The sequence below is a fragment of the Selaginella moellendorffii genome, unplaced genomic scaffold, assembly GCF_000143415.4.
Source record: "Selaginella moellendorffii unplaced genomic scaffold, v1.0 SELMOscaffold_13, whole genome shotgun sequence".
NCBI classification, from domain to species: Eukaryota; Viridiplantae; Streptophyta; class Lycopodiopsida; order Selaginellales; family Selaginellaceae; genus Selaginella; species Selaginella moellendorffii.
Window position 1 is genome coordinate 1,871,086 of NW_003314274.1, and position 17,543 is coordinate 1,888,628.

The 17,543-nt window shown below is 45.4% G+C and overlaps 6 protein-coding genes across 7 annotated transcripts; 2 read left to right on the forward strand and 4 right to left on the reverse strand.

Annotated features, from left to right (window-relative positions):
* The first annotated feature begins 61 nt into the window (after window positions 1-61).
* LOC9645559 (U-box domain-containing protein 8) lies at window positions 62-1,697 on the forward strand. 2 transcript variants are annotated; one of them, XM_024674742.1, is made up of 2 exons: window positions 62-204; window positions 255-1,697. In XM_024674742.1, the coding sequence occupies exon 2, from the start codon at window positions 297-299 to the stop codon at window positions 1,572-1,574; it is 1,278 nt and encodes a 425-aa protein (XP_024530510.1). In that variant the 5' UTR covers window positions 62-204; window positions 255-296; the 3' UTR covers window positions 1,575-1,697. The 2 variants fall into 2 exon arrangements, with proteins under 2 accessions (XP_024530510.1, XP_024530509.1); XM_024674741.1 differs by having other exon boundaries at window positions 62-1,697.
* Window positions 1,605-2,982, reverse strand: LOC9645561 (transcription factor HY5). Its single transcript, XM_002970018.2, has 5 exons — window positions 2,683-2,982; window positions 2,345-2,605; window positions 2,113-2,269; window positions 1,867-2,023; window positions 1,605-1,762 (listed from the first exon to the last, which is right to left on the reverse strand). The coding sequence occupies exons 1-5, from the start codon at window positions 2,822-2,824 to the stop codon at window positions 1,724-1,726; spliced, it is 756 nt and encodes a 251-aa protein (XP_002970064.1). The 5' UTR covers window positions 2,825-2,982; the 3' UTR covers window positions 1,605-1,723.
* A 99-nt stretch (window positions 2,983-3,081) lies between these two features.
* On the reverse strand, window positions 3,082-5,106 carry LOC9646239 (O-fucosyltransferase 13). Its single transcript, XM_002970019.2, has 6 exons — window positions 5,024-5,106; window positions 4,878-4,966; window positions 4,754-4,824; window positions 4,615-4,703; window positions 4,305-4,523; window positions 3,082-4,240 (listed from the first exon to the last, which is right to left on the reverse strand). Exons 1-6 carry the CDS (start codon window positions 5,104-5,106, stop codon window positions 3,484-3,486), a joined length of 1,308 nt encoding a protein of 435 aa, XP_002970065.2. The 3' UTR covers window positions 3,082-3,483.
* Window positions 5,107-5,278: 172 nt separating this feature from the next.
* LOC9646240 (protein BLISTER) lies at window positions 5,279-8,186 on the forward strand. Its single transcript, XM_002969760.2, has 12 exons — window positions 5,279-5,678; window positions 5,735-6,484; window positions 6,541-6,660; window positions 6,767-6,832; window positions 6,890-7,000; window positions 7,058-7,134; window positions 7,196-7,263; window positions 7,316-7,417; window positions 7,475-7,596; window positions 7,655-7,723; window positions 7,782-7,937; window positions 8,013-8,186. Exons 1-12 carry the CDS (start codon window positions 5,562-5,564, stop codon window positions 8,094-8,096), a joined length of 1,842 nt encoding a protein of 613 aa, XP_002969806.1. The 5' UTR covers window positions 5,279-5,561; the 3' UTR covers window positions 8,097-8,186.
* A 5,202-nt stretch (window positions 8,187-13,388) lies between these two features.
* Window positions 13,389-13,975, reverse strand: LOC9645562 (calcium/calmodulin-dependent protein kinase type 1). The gene is made up of 2 exons (XM_024674648.1): window positions 13,852-13,975; window positions 13,389-13,648 (listed from the first exon to the last, which is right to left on the reverse strand). The coding sequence occupies exons 1-2, from the start codon at window positions 13,973-13,975 to the stop codon at window positions 13,389-13,391; spliced, it is 384 nt and encodes a 127-aa protein (XP_024530416.1).
* An 846-nt stretch (window positions 13,976-14,821) lies between these two features.
* LOC9646241 (cell division cycle 20.2, cofactor of APC complex) lies at window positions 14,822-17,108 on the reverse strand. Its single transcript, XM_002970021.2, has 4 exons — window positions 16,577-17,108; window positions 16,240-16,509; window positions 15,551-16,129; window positions 14,822-15,486 (listed from the first exon to the last, which is right to left on the reverse strand). Exons 1-4 carry the CDS (start codon window positions 16,958-16,960, stop codon window positions 15,340-15,342), a joined length of 1,380 nt encoding a protein of 459 aa, XP_002970067.2. The 5' UTR covers window positions 16,961-17,108; the 3' UTR covers window positions 14,822-15,339.
* Between the last annotated feature and the right edge of the window lie 435 nt (window positions 17,109-17,543).

The window sequence follows — 17,543 nt, forward strand, 5'->3', positions numbered from 1 at the left end:
CCACATCGAGCTTCCGCACCCCTCCACGCGCTGCGGTACAGTGTACGGCTAGTGGACACGTCAGTGGCGGCGAATATTCGCGTGAGATATACCGCGAGAGAAGACTACCCTATACGATGGCGCTCTTCCTGGAAGGAGAGGCTGTTCGTCGAGTGACGAGGAGGACGACGAGCTGGCGATGCGCCATCGCCGCGGCGAGATTTCGTGAGTAGCGGGGATTTTCGATGGATCTTGGTTGAATCCGTGGAATGCAGGCGCGAGTGAGGGCCAGGGAATCGCAGGTCGAGTTCCTGGCGATGGAGACGAGCAGTCAGGGGATTCCAGCTCCTCCGGAGGATTTTCGGTGCCCGATATCGCTGGAGGTGATGGCCGAGCCGGTGATCTTGTGGACGGGGCAGACGTATGATCGGCAGTCGATCCAGCGATGGCTCGACTCCGGCCACACGACGTGCCCCAAGACGAAGCAGGAGCTCCACGACGACACACGCCTCATTCCCAACTACGCGCTGCGGAGCTTGATCCAGAGCTGGGCGGCGGCGAATTCGGTGGAGCTCGCCAGTGGCGGCGGCGGGGGTGGCGGCGGTAGCAAGAGCAAGAAGAGCAGCATTTGCAGCAGCGATTCCTCCTCCAATCGCGCAAGGAAGGAGGCCGTGGAGGCGCTGGTCAGGGGGATCCTGGCCGCCAATCCCGCGTCCTTGATCCGGGACTCGGTCCGCGAGCTCCGGATTCTGGCCAAGGAGAGCAGGACCCAGCGCGCGATGATCTGCGAGGCCGGCGGCGTCGCCAAGCTCCTCGACCTCCTCCTCGGCAAATCCCGGCCAGCCTTTCCCGACCTCCAGAACGAGATTGAGGAGAACGCGGTGGTGGCGCTCCTCAATCTCTGCGCCGACGACGAGAACAAGGTCGGCCTCGTCGCCGAGGGCGCGGTGGACGCCATCCTCCACATCCTCTCGCGCCACCACCACCAGGCATCCATCGACACCAGGGCCAGCGCCGCGCTCGCAATCACCAGCCTCGCCATGGTGGACGTGAACAAGGCTATCATTGGGCGGCACCCGGGCGCAATGCCGGGCCTGGTCCGGCTGCTTAGCTCGGGCAGTCCGCGCGGTAAGAAGGACGCGGCCATCGCGCTCTACAGCCTGTGCATGCTGCCCGACAACCGGCGCCGCGCGGTATCCGCCGGCGTCGTGTCCGTGCTGCTGACGGCAGTCGAGAGCGACGCGCGGTACTGCGCGGCACACCTTGCGGCACCGCCCGAGGGCGAGGCCGTGCTGGCGCTGCTCGACGTGCTTGCCACGTGTCCGGAAGGGAGGGCGGAGATGAGGCTCCGGCGGGGCGTGGTGCCCGCGTTGGTGAGGGTGATAGGCGCCGCTGGTGACTCGGCGGTACCACTGAGGGCGCGGGAGAGCTGCGCCGCCGTGCTGTATGCCGTGTGCTGCGAGGACGCTACGTGGACGGCCATTGCGCGCGACGCCGGGGCCGCCGCGGTGGCGGGGGAGATGGCGCGCGGACTGAATGGGGAGTGCCGCGCGGCGCGAAAGGCCGCCAGCCTCGTCCAGCTGCTCAGTGCATAGTGAGCGATCTTCTTCCTCCTATCTTAGTCATAGCTAAATTATTTTTGTTGTAACACCATAACTTCTCTTGTTATATAGCCAATGTATGTTGTAAAATGGCCAAAGATCTTGTTTACTCCTGTTTCTTTCGTCTTGGAAGATTTGGATTATCAATCGCCACCGCCCCGGATGGTAGTGTTCTTGACAATCTGGAGAAAAGAATTACACGTCAATACGTATCTATTGTCGACAAGAAATCTAGTCATGCAAAAACATTGGCATCCGAAGAAGAAGAAGAGATTGCGTAGCGTACCTGTCGGAGCATGTAGTTTTCTCTTTGAAGCGTCGCGTTTTTCTCCTCCAGCTCAGCGTTTCTAGTTTCCAGATCCTTGGCCTTTTGCTCCAGCTCGACCAAGTAAGCCTTTTTGCGCTCTCGGGCCTGTTGTGCCGACACGCGATTCCTCAGCAACCTGTTCAAACCACCAGAAAAAAAAGAAAAAAAAAAAGAGATATTTTTCTTAATATGGACATTTCTGGAACTTCTAAAAAGGAAAATTACCTCTTTAGTCGCTTGCCTTCCTTGTCATTGGAAGAGCCTCCGGATCGCCTTCTCGACGACGAGCTTCCACCGACAAGCTTCTGAGAGCGACCTTTGCTGCTCTTCTCTGGCAGCTCGGGCACTCGTCTGATGTCCGAGTCGCTATCGTTGCCTTCGTCTGCAATATTCAATCGATCGCGAGTAAACAAGCGAGCAACAGGAGAAAGAAAACGAAAGACCAACAGTCACGCACCGTCTTTCTTCATATCCGATGAGCCGGAGATGTTCGAAACAGAGGGCCTGTCTGATCCATGCCTCGATGACGAATTCGTCCTGTTGGACTCGCTCGTCCAATTCCAGGTGATGCTGTTGGTGGCGCTGTTTGGTGGCTCCAAAGGTTGGATTTTTCCGTCGATGACGGGCTTCCAAGCCCCTGCAAACGACTTGCAGCCGAAATTCGCAATGCTGGCCGCCGCCTGGCTCTCGTATCCAACAGACTCGATATCACACTCAGCTGAAGAAACCAAAACACGGAAGAAGAGCTCTCATCAGGATCAAGAAACGAATAAAAAAATCTAAACTTCTACTCACCTTTGAGGCTGCTCAAATCATCCACGACCTCGGCATTCTCCGCTGCTTCACCGCCAATCGAGCCTTTCTTCCGCGACAAATTCTCCACCCTGCCGGGATTGAAACTCGCAACCGGCCTCTTCACCGCGGACGCCGATCGCATGACTGAATAGATACTCCTCACACCCCCGAGTCACCGCATTGCGATGGAACCAAAATTCACCGCCTCCCCCAAGCACTAGCTCGATCCGGACACCGAAAGCTCTTGGACCGCTTTCAGCTTCTCCGCCAAGAGAGAAAGATATTTCACGTGACTATAAGCTGTCTTTCACCGGCGGCCCCGGTTCCACCCGGTCACCCGCGACTGCGTCGAACTCACCCACGCGGCAGCAACCGGCCGGCACCGGCCGAGACGGTGAAGATCACAGAACCGGCCACGTCGCGCGGCCAATCTAAACCACGCACGTATAGAGAGACCACGTAGCCGGCCAGCCCACCGTCGGATCCCCCGGAGCTCGACGGCCCGATGCCGTCCACGAGCTCGAGGACCATCTTTTCATTTCCTTCGCTCGCAGCGCCAAAGCTCTAGACGGTTTTGCTGTCGCCATCCTCAAACACGAAGAGATCGTCACTGCGGAAAGCCGACTCGTCTAAAGTTGTGCTCGCCGATGCATTTGCCCGCGCTGATAGTGCTGTTGCCACTCAAAAGAATCTCGTCCTTTTCCTCCTTTACTTTGTGTCGCCAAAAACTTCGCCGCCCACTGTACCAGATGATCTTTCGCTGCGAAGAGAGTGGCCAGACTTCTCCTTGCCGATGATTAGCTAGTCGCTGTTCTTTGTTCTTGTCCTTCCCGTACTACGGCAGAAGCAATCCGGTAACGGTAGATTTCTCCCGGTGAAGAGGCTTGAGCTGTGAACTTCCCACATTCGCTGAGCGAGCTCGGCACCGCTAAGTCCCGACGATACTGAGGTTGCGAAAGCTTGCCTGTTGAGTACCAGCGTCTTGCCACTGCCGTGCATTGCTCGCATTGCCACCACCATCTTGTCCATGTTTCCGAAGTAAGTAGCCACGTAAATGTCGCTGTGGACGGCTACGTAGTAGTCCACTGCCGCTTTGCTGTTGCCGTGCAAGCCTTTCAGGGCGTCGGGGCCGAGGATGGCGAGCTTCCGATATATGTTGGGGTATACTCTGTAAAAGGCCGTCTCCTCGAGGAGGCCGGAGCCGGAGGCGAGATAGATTGGCATGGTGGTGGGAACCCTGAGTGCCTGGAGGACGAACGCAGCTTCTCCGGGAGTAAGCGGACACTTTCCCCTGTTTCTCCACGATTCCGCGAGGCTGCCGGTGAAAGGTGCTTTGTTGTCGCGAGCGGCTTCGATGGCGTCTAGCGAGGCCTTCGAGAGGTTGGAATACGTGCACCTGCTGTACGCGATCATGTCCGGCTCAAATCTCAAATGGAGTGCTAGAAACGGACGGGGAATCGCGTCCAAGACCGTTTGAGCTGTGTTCTCAAGACGCTGCACGAGACGGAGAGCTTTATAGCAAGCTTGACACCGTGACGCTTTGGCCCATAGTGGATACCTGCATGCATATACGGGAAGCAGTTGAAGCCTCTCGAGAAGAAATAAAAGAGAAAACCACTCACCTGTCCGATCTTTGGCTTGCCGCGGGTCGAATGATTACTACTTTCTCTTTGAGTAACACGGGCAAAACAGCCTCAACGTAATCAAAGAGCTTCTTTTTCTGGCAGTCGATCAGCACCGGTTTCTTGGAAGCGTAAGAGGGAGGAAGCTCCTTTACAAAGCGAACGTAACCCTTCATAGTTTCGATAAAAAAATCCGCATCGAAAATGTCTGAAAAGCCACTAAACCATCACACAGTCAGAGATTGATTGTCTGAAAGAGAGAAACTCTAGAAAAACTATGAGTCTTCGTTGCTTTGAGTAGCATACACACCTTGAATCGTTCCAATACGGAGTTCCTTCAAATTGAGGTAGCAGCAGTGTCGCGTTTAGAAGACGCGCAACTCCAACACCATCACAAAACTGCACGAAACTCGTGAGCTCTCAACACGCATTGAAACTGTGACACTTACATCCCTTCGCATTTGATTGAGGCCCCCATTGCAATCCACAATAATGTAGCCATTGCTCACACCGGGAAGAGCTGCAAGAAAAATCCATCCATTCAACCAAACTTGCACAATCTCACAATCCTACCATGCTGCCGATCATTCCACCACGAGCATTGTTCGAAATCACGCCTAGCTCTCGGATCACTCCACCAGATCTGATTGTAGGACACTCCGCTGACAAGCAAGAGATCAAAAGATTTCTCCCTCACGAAGAATGCGCATTTCACTTACATCCTGGATCTCGGAAGCGATCGCAGCGAAGCGATCAAGACGAGCAGCGAGAAGAATCCCGCCACGAGCAGCCCTCGCTTCATTGGAGAAATGGTAAATAGTTTTAGGGCTTACAATAAAGTATAGAACTCGAATCGAACACACGAAGGCATTTCGGCCGGACAGGATCGACGGCTGAGAAAAACGCAATGACATAGCAGGCAGATCCTAGCCGTTGGACGCTGACGGGTTTGGTTGACGGCTGGCCTTTGCATTTTGACGGGCAAGCGGCCAGTAGAAGAAACACACGACTGGAAGAAAAGGAGCTCCATTTCCCAAGGATCATATGGCCGGGCAGCGATCCAGGTAACAGATCACGCTCGGCGGCGCCGGGGGCGGGGCTAGGGCGCTGATCCAGCGCTGCGTTCGCTCGATCTGACGCTTTAGGGTAGGAAATCATGGCGGAGAGCAGGAATTCGACGATCCAGTGGAATGCCAGCGTCGTAATCCTTCGCACCAGGTTGAAGTGAGCCATGGAATCACGGCCGCGAGCGTTGGAATGGCTGCCGTGATGCCCTCTATGGCGATCGCGCTTCAAGACGCCCCTGCCAGAGCTTCCGCGATGTCGGCAAGATCTAACAAAAAGCAAGATTTGCACGCCGCCGGGAGGCGCCGGGTGAGTGATTCCTCCAAATTTCTTGCGGAAGTTTTGATCTTTGTTTCTTCTCTCAGCTTGAGCAATTCAAGAAGAACAAGCGTGAGAAAGCTACCAAGCAAGCTTCTGAAGAACAGCCTTCCACTTTCGAAGCTCTAGAACCGGTCGATTCAAATGGGGATATCTACACCGCGGCTTTTCCACCGGCGGCTGGCCAGGATCAACACTCTCAGATTTTTCCGAGCGTCCAAACGGATTTTCCGAGCGTTCTTCCTCCAGATCAATTCGAGCCACCTCCAGCTGAGAACTCCGACCCACCGAGCTATGCCACCACCTTTGGGAATTCCAACTTCCACTCCACTGACCTTGTACACTCGATCGTGGATGCTCGACACGCCACCATCGACCAACTTCCACACCCAACGACCGATCCTCTCCCACACTCCACCATTGCTCTTCCACTGGAGGGTGAAGAAGACTCGAGGTATAAGAAAACTTTTTCCGGTGACCACTTGGGAAAGGAAAAGCCGGGAACGAACATTGCCGGGAGTGAACAACGGCCAGCAACTCTATTCCAACCGTCGTCAAATTTTGCCGCTGCGAAACAAAAGCCACCTCGTTCGCACTCCTCGGACTCTCTCTTTCGACCTCTTCGTGCTGCTGTGCCCGAAGTAACGAATGGTGATGCGGCTGTCAAGTCCACGCCAGTGACAAGACATCACATAGACGAGCCACGGTACGAGGCACAGAGACCACTAGCGCCTTTTGCGAATGATGAGACACCTTTGAGTTCCTCCCGCAAAGATGACTTCGCTGCATTGGAACAGGTAAGAGATATGGTTCTTCCGCGATTGCTATTGACTGAAATGCATTTTTTTTACAGCACATTGAGGACTTGACGCAGGAGAAGTTTTCTTTGCTACGCGGTCTAGACAAGGCTAAGGCGTTGGTGGAGACACTGACTCAAGCCAACTCTGCTCTCACGGAGGATTATAATCAGCAGGTTGTTTCAATCATCCTCAAACAGCTATTCTTGATTTTATCTTGCTGCATCGAGATCAGCTGTTTGCTATCCAGTGTGATAATAGTGTCGGTTCAGTGCTTTGCAGGGTGCCAAAGTAAACGAATTGAAAGATGAACTTGCAAGATTTCAGCAAGAGTTTCGCTCGCAAGAGGTATGCATGCACCGAACACATGTGAGCAAAGTTACACACCCTGTGTTATTGTTGCAGGCCGTGCTTAAAAATCTAAAGGCGGAGAGGGACAGAGCAGTTCAGGAGAGCACCTCAGCAATTGAACGTTCTCGAGGTTTCGCTGCAGAGATTGTTGGCCTTGAAGAGAAGGTCAGCTCGTTTACATGTTTCATTTGGATTCTGATCGTCAGTCATCTTGTTGTACAGATTTTGAAAACTCGATCGCAAGAGCTAAAGTCGCAAAAAGAAGTCCAGTCTTTACGTGCGGAAGTTGAATCATGCAGGTCAGCTTTGCAATTGCATTTCAGTTCCTTTGTTTTGATCAAAATACTCTAATTTTTGCAGAAGGCAGATTCTATCAATAGAAAAGGATCGCCTTAATGCCATTTCTTTGAATGACGCATTGCAGGAAGGTTTGTCTCGATCACGTGTTACTTGTGTGATGGCTGACTGGCTATATTTCAGAAAAGAAGCTCCTGCTGTCTCGCATTCGTGAAGCGGCAGATAAAACGTATCCTATCAAGTCAGCATCCACAGAAGACGCTTCAACCTCAACCGACGATCTCGGTAATTATTTCTGCAAGATTTGGCTAGTATATTGTCTCCGATTGTTTCTTTTTGCAGTTATAGAGCGCGAGCCTCAGGCATCGGATTCAGATCAAGAGCCGTCCGTCTTCGCGTATCCAACCTCACTGCCTGAAGACCAGTTGGGAATTATAGAAAGTATCAATGCTCTAGTAACAGAGGTACGCCAAAAAGATTTCTCCTCGCTGGTAAAACATGGTTTCTTTTTCTTTTTAATAGTTGGGAGAAGAAAAGGAGGCACTCTTAAGATTACTCAGGAATGAATCGAATGCGGTCACTCAACTAAAGGTGTAACTAGTGGATACTGTTTCTTGCTGTCTAATCAAAATCGGTGCTGGTGCTGCAGGTTGAGAACGCCGAGTTGATGCAAAAATTAGAGAGCCAAACGCAGCAACTGGAGCTCGCAGTGGCCCAAAGCATGGCTCGCTCTGCACCTTTGGTGTCGCCTATAGCTTCTCACCAAAGTAACGAGGAACTGGATTACATTGACGAGGGAGACGAGGTGAGAGCTTTACACACACAAAGTTCATCTTCTAAAGTCTCTCTTTTTGTTTTGTTTCCTCCCCTATTTCCCCAGGTTGTTGATCGTGTACTGGGCTGGATAATGAAACTTTTCCCGGGCTCTGGCTCCTCTAGGCGTGGCGGAAGCAAGCATTTGTGAAGAGAGCTAAGTTGATTCTTTCCAATAATTTGATTGGTTTTGCGTCCAGATAATAAACTGGAAACTAGTTTCTATTATCTCTTCAGGAAATCAAGCGTTTTTAAGAGGTACGATTTAAGAGAACTCAAGATAACATGATCTATAGATTGCTTGAAGTTTCCAGTGAAAACCCAATACCTCCACCCGTACCATCCACTGGTTTTGAAGGAAGCGAACCCATTGAAAGATACAACTTGAAAGCACTGGAGGCTCTCTTCAAAGAAGCTTGTGCTTGGAGTTGGATCTTTGATTTCCCATTCTTGAAACTCCACATTGAGCCACCGAGCGATAGCGTTTTGTTTGTTTGGATCTCTACACTCTTGGATTTGTTGTGTGCCTCCTGGCTGGAAGTTGTAGTTAGCTGTTGTTATAGTCGTCTTGTTGATCATGCTCTTCATGTAAGTAATGCGTCACGGGACACCAAGAAGATGTTAGAACTATTGCAATCATTATAAGTATCTGAAATCTCTCCATGTTAAGAATCTATTCCAATCTTTAATTATTTATAGTCTTGAGTCTTTTCGTTTTAAACAGATTATCTATTTTCTTGTATAATCTTGAACGAAAACTTAAAAAGTGAAAAGGTGAAAAGTTTTACAATTCAATTTCTTTTCTAAGCAGTGCTACTTCTTTGGCTGCAGCTGTAAGTTCATACCTTCATAAAATCCTTCATTGTCTCCAGCTTTGAGTTCGTGTGAATTCTCAAACACTCCAGGAGCCAAACTCGCAGTTCACAGCCAACCTGAAGCACACTACAGAGAACTTATTTCCTCCAGAGATAAGTCTAATGGGCTTTGCCATACTTGGGGTACTACAAGGCCACCATCATCTTCTTGCTCACTCCCCACAAAATCCCTTTCTTCAGTGATACTTTGTGCTGTTTAAAACTTACATCTCCTTCTTAAACTACAAGAAGAGCCACTGGATTCACTAGAACCCCAACTGCACTAACTTACTTACACTTTACAAGAAAAACAAATACTCTAATTTCAGAACTAATATTAGACACTACAATAGTGCCCTTGCATTTGCATCAATAGCTACTAACATTGACACTTTAAGGGGTAACAGTCTTTACTACTTTAGAATTCATGGATAGATTTACCATAATATTATGTCATCACACTTTTCTGGTGATCAAAATCCATCTTATGGGCAACATTATATACCAGATATACAAGGAGCCACAAGTATAAAGCATCAAAACCCATTTAATACAAATTGTAAGTGAGATTTATTATTACATCTTGATATACTCTTCAGTCATATTAATCCATATGCACAGACTTATAGAATGATGTATGAAATGGAACGAAAAGAACTTTATAAAGTAGTAGTTACAGGCTGTCCTTTATGTGGTGTTTATATGTTATTAAGTAATGAAAAAATTGATAATCGATTCTATAATATACAGTAAAAAAATTATGTTGCTATTATTCTTGTTAATGACAATGGAAAACCCCCACATAGACATGAAATTTATATATATCCTATGGCAAATCTTTCTAGAAAGATTTTAACTCTTGATGTTTATCCTTTGATATTTCCTTTTAGTGATAAAGGATGGCACGCAAATATTTTGAATATATGATAACATTGAAGTACATTATTTCTATATTATACATATTGTTTATCTAAAAGAGACACATTGCAATTAGGTTTCAACCAAATCTTACATGCTGGTAAGCTTCCTCAACAATACAATGTTAATGCCTATATTAAAGTTGAGAGTAATAACTTATATTCTTATTATACCCACCAAAACAATTATGAATAGAAATGTATACTGGTCTTATGGATTATGGTGCAAATCATGCTTCAAATGAAAATATGAACCTTAGTAAGATTGTTATACTACCTTCAAATTTTGATGGTGGACCTGAGCAATGCAATAAAATTATCAAGATGTAATGACAATTGTTGTTCATTACTCAAAACTGGATATTTTTATTACTTTCACTTACAATGATAAATGGCCAGAAATTATAGAAAATTTATATCCAAATGAGGGCCCAAAAGACTGTCCTAATTTGGTAAACTAAAGAATTTTTGAATGACATAACAAAAAAGACATATATTTAGAAAATATATAGTATAGTGTATGTGTGTCTATATATATATATATATATATATATATATATATATATATATATATATATATAATTGAGTTCCAAAAAGGAGGTCTCTGATATTGTCATTTTCTAGGAATTTTAGCCCATGAAAATAAAATTAGACATCATGGTAAAATTAATCAATATATCATGGCTGGATTACTAGATCCTTAAACTCTAACTCTTTGAAATAGTTAAATTGCATTTGATTCATGGACCATATGGACTCTTTTATCCTAATAATTCTTGAAAGGTTTTCCAAAAAACTTTAATTATGAAACTATATTTTCTGTTAATGCATATCTAAATTATTATAAACCAGACAATGGATATATAATTTTTAAAAATGGTTGTCATATGGATTACCTTTGTAAAAATATAAATCTTATATAAATATTAAGATATGTACAACTATAAAAAGTATTAAATATCTATCTCAATATTTTTCCAAATGGTATGATTGTGTCATTATTGAAATTCATTCAGCAACTCAACAATATGATAATAGTTTATATTGGGATGAAGTTTCAAGGTTTTCAAATACTTATTATGTTTCTGCTCCAAAAGCTATATGGAGACTTTTTCAATTAAAAATGCTTCTCCGTTCAACACTAATAATCTGTTTTCTTATTTATCTAGAAAATATATAAAATATTTATTTTATCAAAGGTAATGAGCAAATTTCACTTTAAAGAGCTACTCAAAATAGTATTATGTTGACAAAATAGTTTGAATTAAATATATATAATCCAATTGCAAGATAATATACATATCCTGAATTCCTTTATATTATACATATAATAAACACACTCATCATTGGCAGATTAAACATCGACAAAATATTATCTCACAAATGTATTATGTGTCCCCATTTAATATTCAACTTTATCATTTATGCTTTATAATGCTTCACAGAAGAGGGGCTACTTTTGTTAATGATTTAAAATAATTTATAATACTTATTTCAAAACATTCCAATTTAATACATTCATTATGGGTCTTTTTGTAGATGATACAAAATAGGAAAAATATTTAAAAGATGCTTACTCTTTCAAAATGCCATTATAATTAAAAAATTATTTGTGTTTTAATGTGTCTTTTATAGTCTAAAATATCCTTATTCCTTATGGGAAAATTTAAAAAACTATTTTTCTAAATATTTTGTGTTAACAGATGCATTACTTTATTTTGAACATGCTTTATATGATATAAATAGCAAATTCAGTCTATATGGAAAATCCAATCAAACGTATTTATTTTCTTTATCTTTTATAAATTTTGATACAAATAGTTATATTAATTTGACACAATTTAATCATTATGTTTAAAAAAATTACTTCAATTTAATAATGAACAACAAGTTCTATATTATGATATCCTCAACACAATTAACAACCCAACCAAGAAAAATCTATATATTTTCATTGATGGTCCTACTGATACTGGTAAAACTTTCTCCTTAACACTCTTATATATACATTTTAACTTTTAAACAAAAATGTAATTAATATAGCCTAAACAAGTATTGCAAGCACTTTACTATATAATAGTTAAACATCACACATGACTTTCACACCTCATATGAAACTTCTACTTCTATATTTATCAACATTGTTTTTAGAATCTATTATATTACTTTACACATAAATAATAATGTCCTTTATTGTTGATTTTTTTTTCTCATCTTTATAGGATATTTTAAACCTCTATATTGTCTAATAGAGTCATACTTACCCCACTTAATAATAATAATATTCCCATTAATAATGCTATGGTTTCTTCTTTACTTAGTGATATATATATTCATAAAAGTGTTGATTTTGTTGATGCTAAACACTCAGAAGATTTTCCAGTTGAATTCCTAAATTCCATTATTTTTTGGTCTTCCACCATATAAACTCTTGCTTAAACAAGGTGTTATCCATATTCTATTAAGGAATATATATGCATTGGCTGGACTATGTCATGGTACATATCTCATACTTAAATATGCATTACCAACAGTTCTAGACTATGAAATTATATTAGGTTAATTCAAAAGTACATGATATTGTATCCCTCAAATCACAATCACACCTTCAAACATAGAAAATTCATTTAAAAATGTCCAGAAGGCAATTTCTAATGTGTTTAGGGCATTGCCAGTGTCAAGGCCAAACATTTGAGCAAGTTAGAATACATTTAACCATATCCAATTTTCACCCATAGCCAGCTTTATGTGGCTTTATCAAGATGCACTTCACGAATAAGACTAGGTAGTAAAGTCACTCCAAGGGTAATTATTCCCTTTGAGTCCTTTTACTTTCACCATCAACATACTATATAAGGAGGTTTTATATTAAATATTTTTACCTCCACTAATTTCTTGTTGAGTTTGATTCTTGCTCCATGTTTTCTAAAAGAAATTCTAAAATACTCTAATTCCAGTTCCAAAAATGGTCTTGAGAAGTTTGTATTATAACTATGACATTCAAAATAGTATTTACTAATAGGAAGCAAGTGCTATTTATATCATAGTTTATAGTTACTATATAAAGTATAGTTGTAGTAATTACATTATTTAATATATAGTTATAATGAGGAAATTTTTTTGAATATTAATTTATTAAAAAAGAATATTCATAGCATATTTAAAAAACTGTACTAATAATTTGCTATGTGTTGCAAGTAGCAACGGTTGGTTTGCTTAATAGTAGTGTTATTTCTACTTGTTAATCCAATTGATCAAATAAAGTTATTATAATTATAAGCATGTTTAAATACAAGATTAATTTTATTGCATATCAACCATTAAATGGTAAAATAAAAAAGCATGAGAATATTTTTCGCAATCAAAGTCCCCACCAATGCCAGAATATCTTCTCTTCACTCCATAATGACTCCTCCTGTGTGCCATCGTTGTCCCATTACCACAATGCTTAACAATCCAAGGATGTGCAAGCATGGCATCTAGAGTCACCCTCTTGCTCTGCTCCACAGCTAGCATTCCCTGGATGAGATCCTCTGCTTCACAAGACGCAAAACCACTCGGGAATGCTCTGGCTCTTAGAAAATCAAGTTCAACTCTCGATTGATACCCTCTCAGCAGCTCATACGCAACGACTCCCAGCCCCCACACATCCACGGCCACCATGTAATTCACTCATCCTTGGGCTCCATTACTCTTCACCATTACCACCTCGGGTGCCATGTACTTTGCTGTTCCACAATACTGCTGCATATCCCACTGCTTGTCCGTGGCCATGCCAAAATCTCCAATCACCACTTCATCCACTGCAGTGGCGTTGAGCCTCTCAAAAATGTTGTGAGGCTTGAGATCGCGGTCAACAACCCCTCTCGAGTGCATCCACTTGAGTGTCTCTGCTAGTGATTTAATAGTCTTGGCTGCTTCTTCCTCAGTCACTACCCCACCCTCGATCAATCACTCTGCCAAACTAGGGCTGCAAAGCTCCACCATGATGGTCCCATAGCACCTCCCGGCCTCTCTCTCCCTCACAAAATCCTCAAAGGCGACGACTATAGGGCAGACGTGAAGCTTGGACATGAGCCGAGCTTCATTCTCGGCATTCCACATCGATTCAATCAATTTCCCGCATACTTCTTGCCAGCCCTACGACGAGCACTCAACAAATAGACCTGCCCTTCGCTGCCAGATCCCAACTTCTCGCCCCGCCTGTACAGCTTGAGGAGCTCACCACAGTCGTCCTCCCCAAACTCGCACGCCACCATCGCTCGCCAATTTTTTGACACAGCTTCTCGCTAACGGGTACAAATCGACGGCTGGAATCGCGTTTGATCGACGGTGACGATCTTGTGAAAGACGGAAGCCCTAACCTGAATTTATTTCAGAACATTCGTTATTTGAATGACGCATGCATCCTGTGTTTTACACGCTAGTGGCTCCTGCCGGATCAATCGCCCTCAAAGCACCACCAACACGATCAGAGAGTTCACCACGTCTCCAATCAAAGGGCTGTAGCTTGGCTCTATAGAACAAGCGACCTACACACGGATCTTGCATTAGAATCATCAAGTCAGCCAGCACTGGCAACAAACAAACCAAAACCAAAAGAAGAAGAAAAGGAAGAGGAAGGGCACTTACTTGGAAGAGTTGCTTCAAGTTGACAGTATCCTTGAACGCAGCATCCACAATGAGGGTAAACCTGGTGCGGTCACTGAGATATATGGGTGCAAACAGCACCAATTGGTGGTGATCCTATCTATGCTCTCTTTCCCATGGGTAGAGCTTTGTTTGAAGATGCAGCAGGAATGCTTCCATTTATGGGAGCACTATTGATTCTCTCTGGACAAGGTTGCAATTTTTAAACTTTTCATTTTCGTCTTGGATTTGTAGAACTATTAGCTTGGCTCTATTTGCTTCAGGAGTGTCTTCGCAGCAAGGCATATCCATTGCTCACTGGCTGTGCACAGTTTCTCTTCAATTGGCTCACCGGAGATAACCACAGAATGCTCGTGACTAATCCCTCGACGTCTCCAGAGCATATGTTTATAGCGCCGGATGGAAAACAGGCATCAATGAGCTATACAAGCACTATGGACATGGCGAACGAAAAATTAAAAAGTGAAAGTTTTACGTGCTTTGAAATTCAATGAAAAGGACAAAATGTATGAAAGAAAACAAATTATTTTCTTTTCAAAGCGAGTATTTCTCAGAGTGTTAAACACTTCGCCCTTGATCGCGTCCTTCTTTCCTTCTTGAGCTTTTGTTGGAGGGAGCGTATCTGTGAGAATTCTCCCCGTGAATCTCCTTCTTCGAAAGCGAGCTACCAGGATCGACGAGCACTTTTTCCAGAATTGCCATAGCCATCCCTGCCAAGAGGCAAGACAAGATCTTAACAGGATGAAACTCAAAGAAAGTAAAAAAGAGCTCTGAACGAAAACTTGGGACCTGTGATTGTGGGGGGGGCCTGGGAGGGTGGAACTCCTTCAACCTGCAAAGCAAACACTTGCACACGGCTGTTAGTACCCGGCGGCCAGCGCCGCTTTATTTTGGCCCATGATCTGGGCCTTACCGCGCCAGAGCATGGACCGCATGCACAAAAACTAAAAAGAAAAAAGAAATCAATCAAGAGTTACCGAATGCAGCGGCTGTTTAGCGCACTGGATGAGGCTTTCGTCCTGACTGCTGTTGCCTTTGTTGTGTCGGGTGTCCCGAACACCTGCCAGAAGCGCAAAGTCTCGTCGCCAGCGGCCGATGCCACAGTATAACCATCGGGACTCTGCAAATACAAAGGTATGTCTCAAGCACTTTCCTAAGAAAGAAAGAAAAACTAGGGAGCAGACCTGTGCCATATGCAGGACCCTCGAGGTGTGCCCGGTCAGCTCCGCCATCTTCACCATCGACGGGTACTTCCAGAGAATGAGCTGGTTCTGGCTGAAGCCGTGAGAGCTCAGAAGCTCCCTCTCGTGCTTGCTCCACTGCAATGCGCACACCTGAGAGGCCGTGTCCACGCTTTGGATGCAAGCTCCAGTGTGCGTGTTCCAGAACTTGATGCACCGGTCCGCGGTACCTCCTCCGGAAGCCAAGAGATTGCTCTGGAAGGGACACCACGCCAGCGCTTTCACCGCTGCCTGATGCTCGTCGAGACGGTGGAGATAAGTGCTGTTTCCTCGTGAGGCGGCCGCGGCGGCATCCCAGACGTAGAGAAGGTTGTCGTTGCCACCGCTCGCTAGCTGCTGTCCGGAGGGTGACCACTTAAGACCGCAAACCTCCTGCTGGTGTGCCGCCATCTTGCCAGTGACATGCTCGCGAATCCTCACGTCGTGGTTGAAGATGACGTTGTCGCGACCGCCGGTGCTGAGGATGGGTCCGTTCCAAGCAAGACTTCCAACTCGGGCGGTATGAGCCTTGAGAGATCTCACCTGCATGAACAAACCGTTTGGTGAGTACAAATGCTTCCACTCTATACGTGAATCAATCACACGCAAGTAAAGAAGGCAAAGATCTACAGGAAACGAGCAACGAAAAGTACCTGGCGTAGAGAAAACGCATCCCAGAGTTGAACGTCCGCATTGTTTAACCCGACCGAGATGTGCTTGCCATCCGGCGCCCAGGAAACGCTGGTGACGGGACCATCATCCTCGCTTACTTGCATGAGCTCTTCGATACCACCGGTGGTAGCGTTCCAGAGATAGACAGTGTGTCCCAAAGCAACAGCGAGTATGTTGTTCGTTCCCCAGTCCAAAAGGTTGAGATAATAGTCGTCTAGAATCTCTGGCGCATCGAGAGTTCTCTCGGGAGCCTGGAAAGGGTAATTGGATCAGCGGAAAAAAAGAAACGATCGAACAAAGAAATCGATGGAAGCTTACCTGAGGGATCTGTCTAAACATCCTCCGGGGCTTGGACGCGCCTGGAGCAGTGTTCTCGGAGTAGAGCAGCCTCGATTCTCTCTCAAACCCCTCTGGTGGCGGCGGCGGCTTGCTCTTGAAGGCGAGGATCCGGCTCTTCTTCTGGAAAATATTGGCGTCGCGCAAGAGATTCTCGGCCAGTTGCTTCTTGTACTCTTCCTGGGAGCAGTCGGATCGAAGCGGCTGCTGCTGGAGCTGCGAATTCTCCTTTCCAAGAACAAGCATGTTGGCGACGTCGAAATTCATGGCGCTGCGATCCGGAATGAATCGATCGATCTGTGGCAGCTTCTTTGCGGGCGTTGCAGCCGGATCTTTGCCGCCGTTGGAGCTGATCAGGGCGGCCATTTTCCTGCAAAACAGAACACAACAAACCCTACCGACGAGAGAGGAGAGATCTAAGCTCTACAAGAATGCACGCAATCAAACCAATCGAAACACTGGCCGATGAATCGCTTTGCGTCTTCCCGAGATCGCTGGACAATCACTTGCTTTGAGTCGCTTCGAGAGTGATTTTAGGGCTCTTCACAGCGGATGTATACAAAAGCTCCAACGGCACAATTTTCTGGCGGCGATCATCGCAACCGTGAGACATCTCTACGCTCATCACAGCCGTCTATTTAGATCTTACAAACAACAAAGGGTCAAACTGTTCTAGGGCACCAGAGAAACAGCCTGTTTAAAGGCAATTAAAGGCAATCCTATAATTGCCTTTATAGGATTCGAGGCCAATTATTCTTAAGCATATGAAGGCGCAGGATTAGCCCTTTCCAGTGGGCGAAGAATATGATAGCTACGGTCACACCTCTTGAGTTCGTCTCCTATGATTCCCGCATCAAAGTCAACCCGTTGACCAAGCTCTTTGTCATGCTTGACGAGCCTGATGTGAAGCCTGGCACGTCATGGCTGGGTCTCGGATCGTCTACCTTTT

Bases quoted from the DNA above. Each gene is read 5' to 3' on its own strand.
- LOC9645559 (XM_024674741.1), top strand. From the start codon at position 249: ATGCAGGCGCGAGTGAGGGCCAGGGAATCGCAGGTCGAGTTCCTGGCG.
- LOC9645561 (XM_002970018.2), bottom strand. From the start codon at position 2,824: ATGCGATCGGCGTCCGCGGTGAAGAGGCCGGTTGCGAGTTTCAATCCC. The intron at 2,024-2,112 runs GTAATTTTCCTT...TGGTTTGAACAG, and splicing joins GAAGGCAAGCGACTAAAGAG to GTTGCTGAGGAATCGCGTGT. The intron at 1,763-1,866 runs GTACGCTACGCA...TCTTTTCTCCAG, and splicing joins AAAACTACATGCTCCGACAG to ATTGTCAAGAACACTACCAT.
- LOC9646239 (XM_002970019.2), bottom strand. From the start codon at position 5,106: ATGAAGCGAGGGCTGCTCGTGGCGGGATTCTTCTCGCTGCTCGTCTTG. The intron at 4,704-4,753 runs GTAAGTGTCACA...AGTTTCGTGCAG, and splicing joins TCAATCAAATGCGAAGGGAT to TTTTGTGATGGTGTTGGAGT. The intron at 4,524-4,614 runs GTGTGTATGCTA...GTGATGGTTTAG, and splicing joins CCGTATTGGAACGATTCAAG to TGGCTTTTCAGACATTTTCG.
- LOC9646240 (XM_002969760.2), top strand. From the start codon at position 5,562: ATGGCTGCCGTGATGCCCTCTATGGCGATCGCGCTTCAAGACGCCCCT. The intron at 7,001-7,057 runs GTCAGCTCGTTT...CTTGTTGTACAG, and splicing joins TTGTTGGCCTTGAAGAGAAG to ATTTTGAAAACTCGATCGCA. The intron at 7,418-7,474 runs GTAATTATTTCT...TTCTTTTTGCAG, and splicing joins AACCTCAACCGACGATCTCG to TTATAGAGCGCGAGCCTCAG.
- LOC9645562 (XM_024674648.1), bottom strand. From the start codon at position 13,975: ATGGTGGCGTGCGAGTTTGGGGAGGACGACTGTGGTGAGCTCCTCAAG. The intron at 13,649-13,851 runs GCAAGAAGTATG...AGGGTGGGGTAG, and splicing joins GAGTGCTCGTCGTAGGGCTG to TGACTGAGGAAGAAGCAGCC.
- LOC9646241 (XM_002970021.2), bottom strand. From the start codon at position 16,960: ATGGCCGCCCTGATCAGCTCCAACGGCGGCAAAGATCCGGCTGCAACG. The intron at 16,130-16,239 runs GTACTTTTCGTT...TTGTTCATGCAG, and splicing joins ATGCGTTTTCTCTACGCCAG to GTGAGATCTCTCAAGGCTCA. The intron at 15,487-15,550 runs GTCTGCTCCCTA...TTGTATTTGCAG, and splicing joins GGGTCCTGCATATGGCACAG to AGTCCCGATGGTTATACTGT.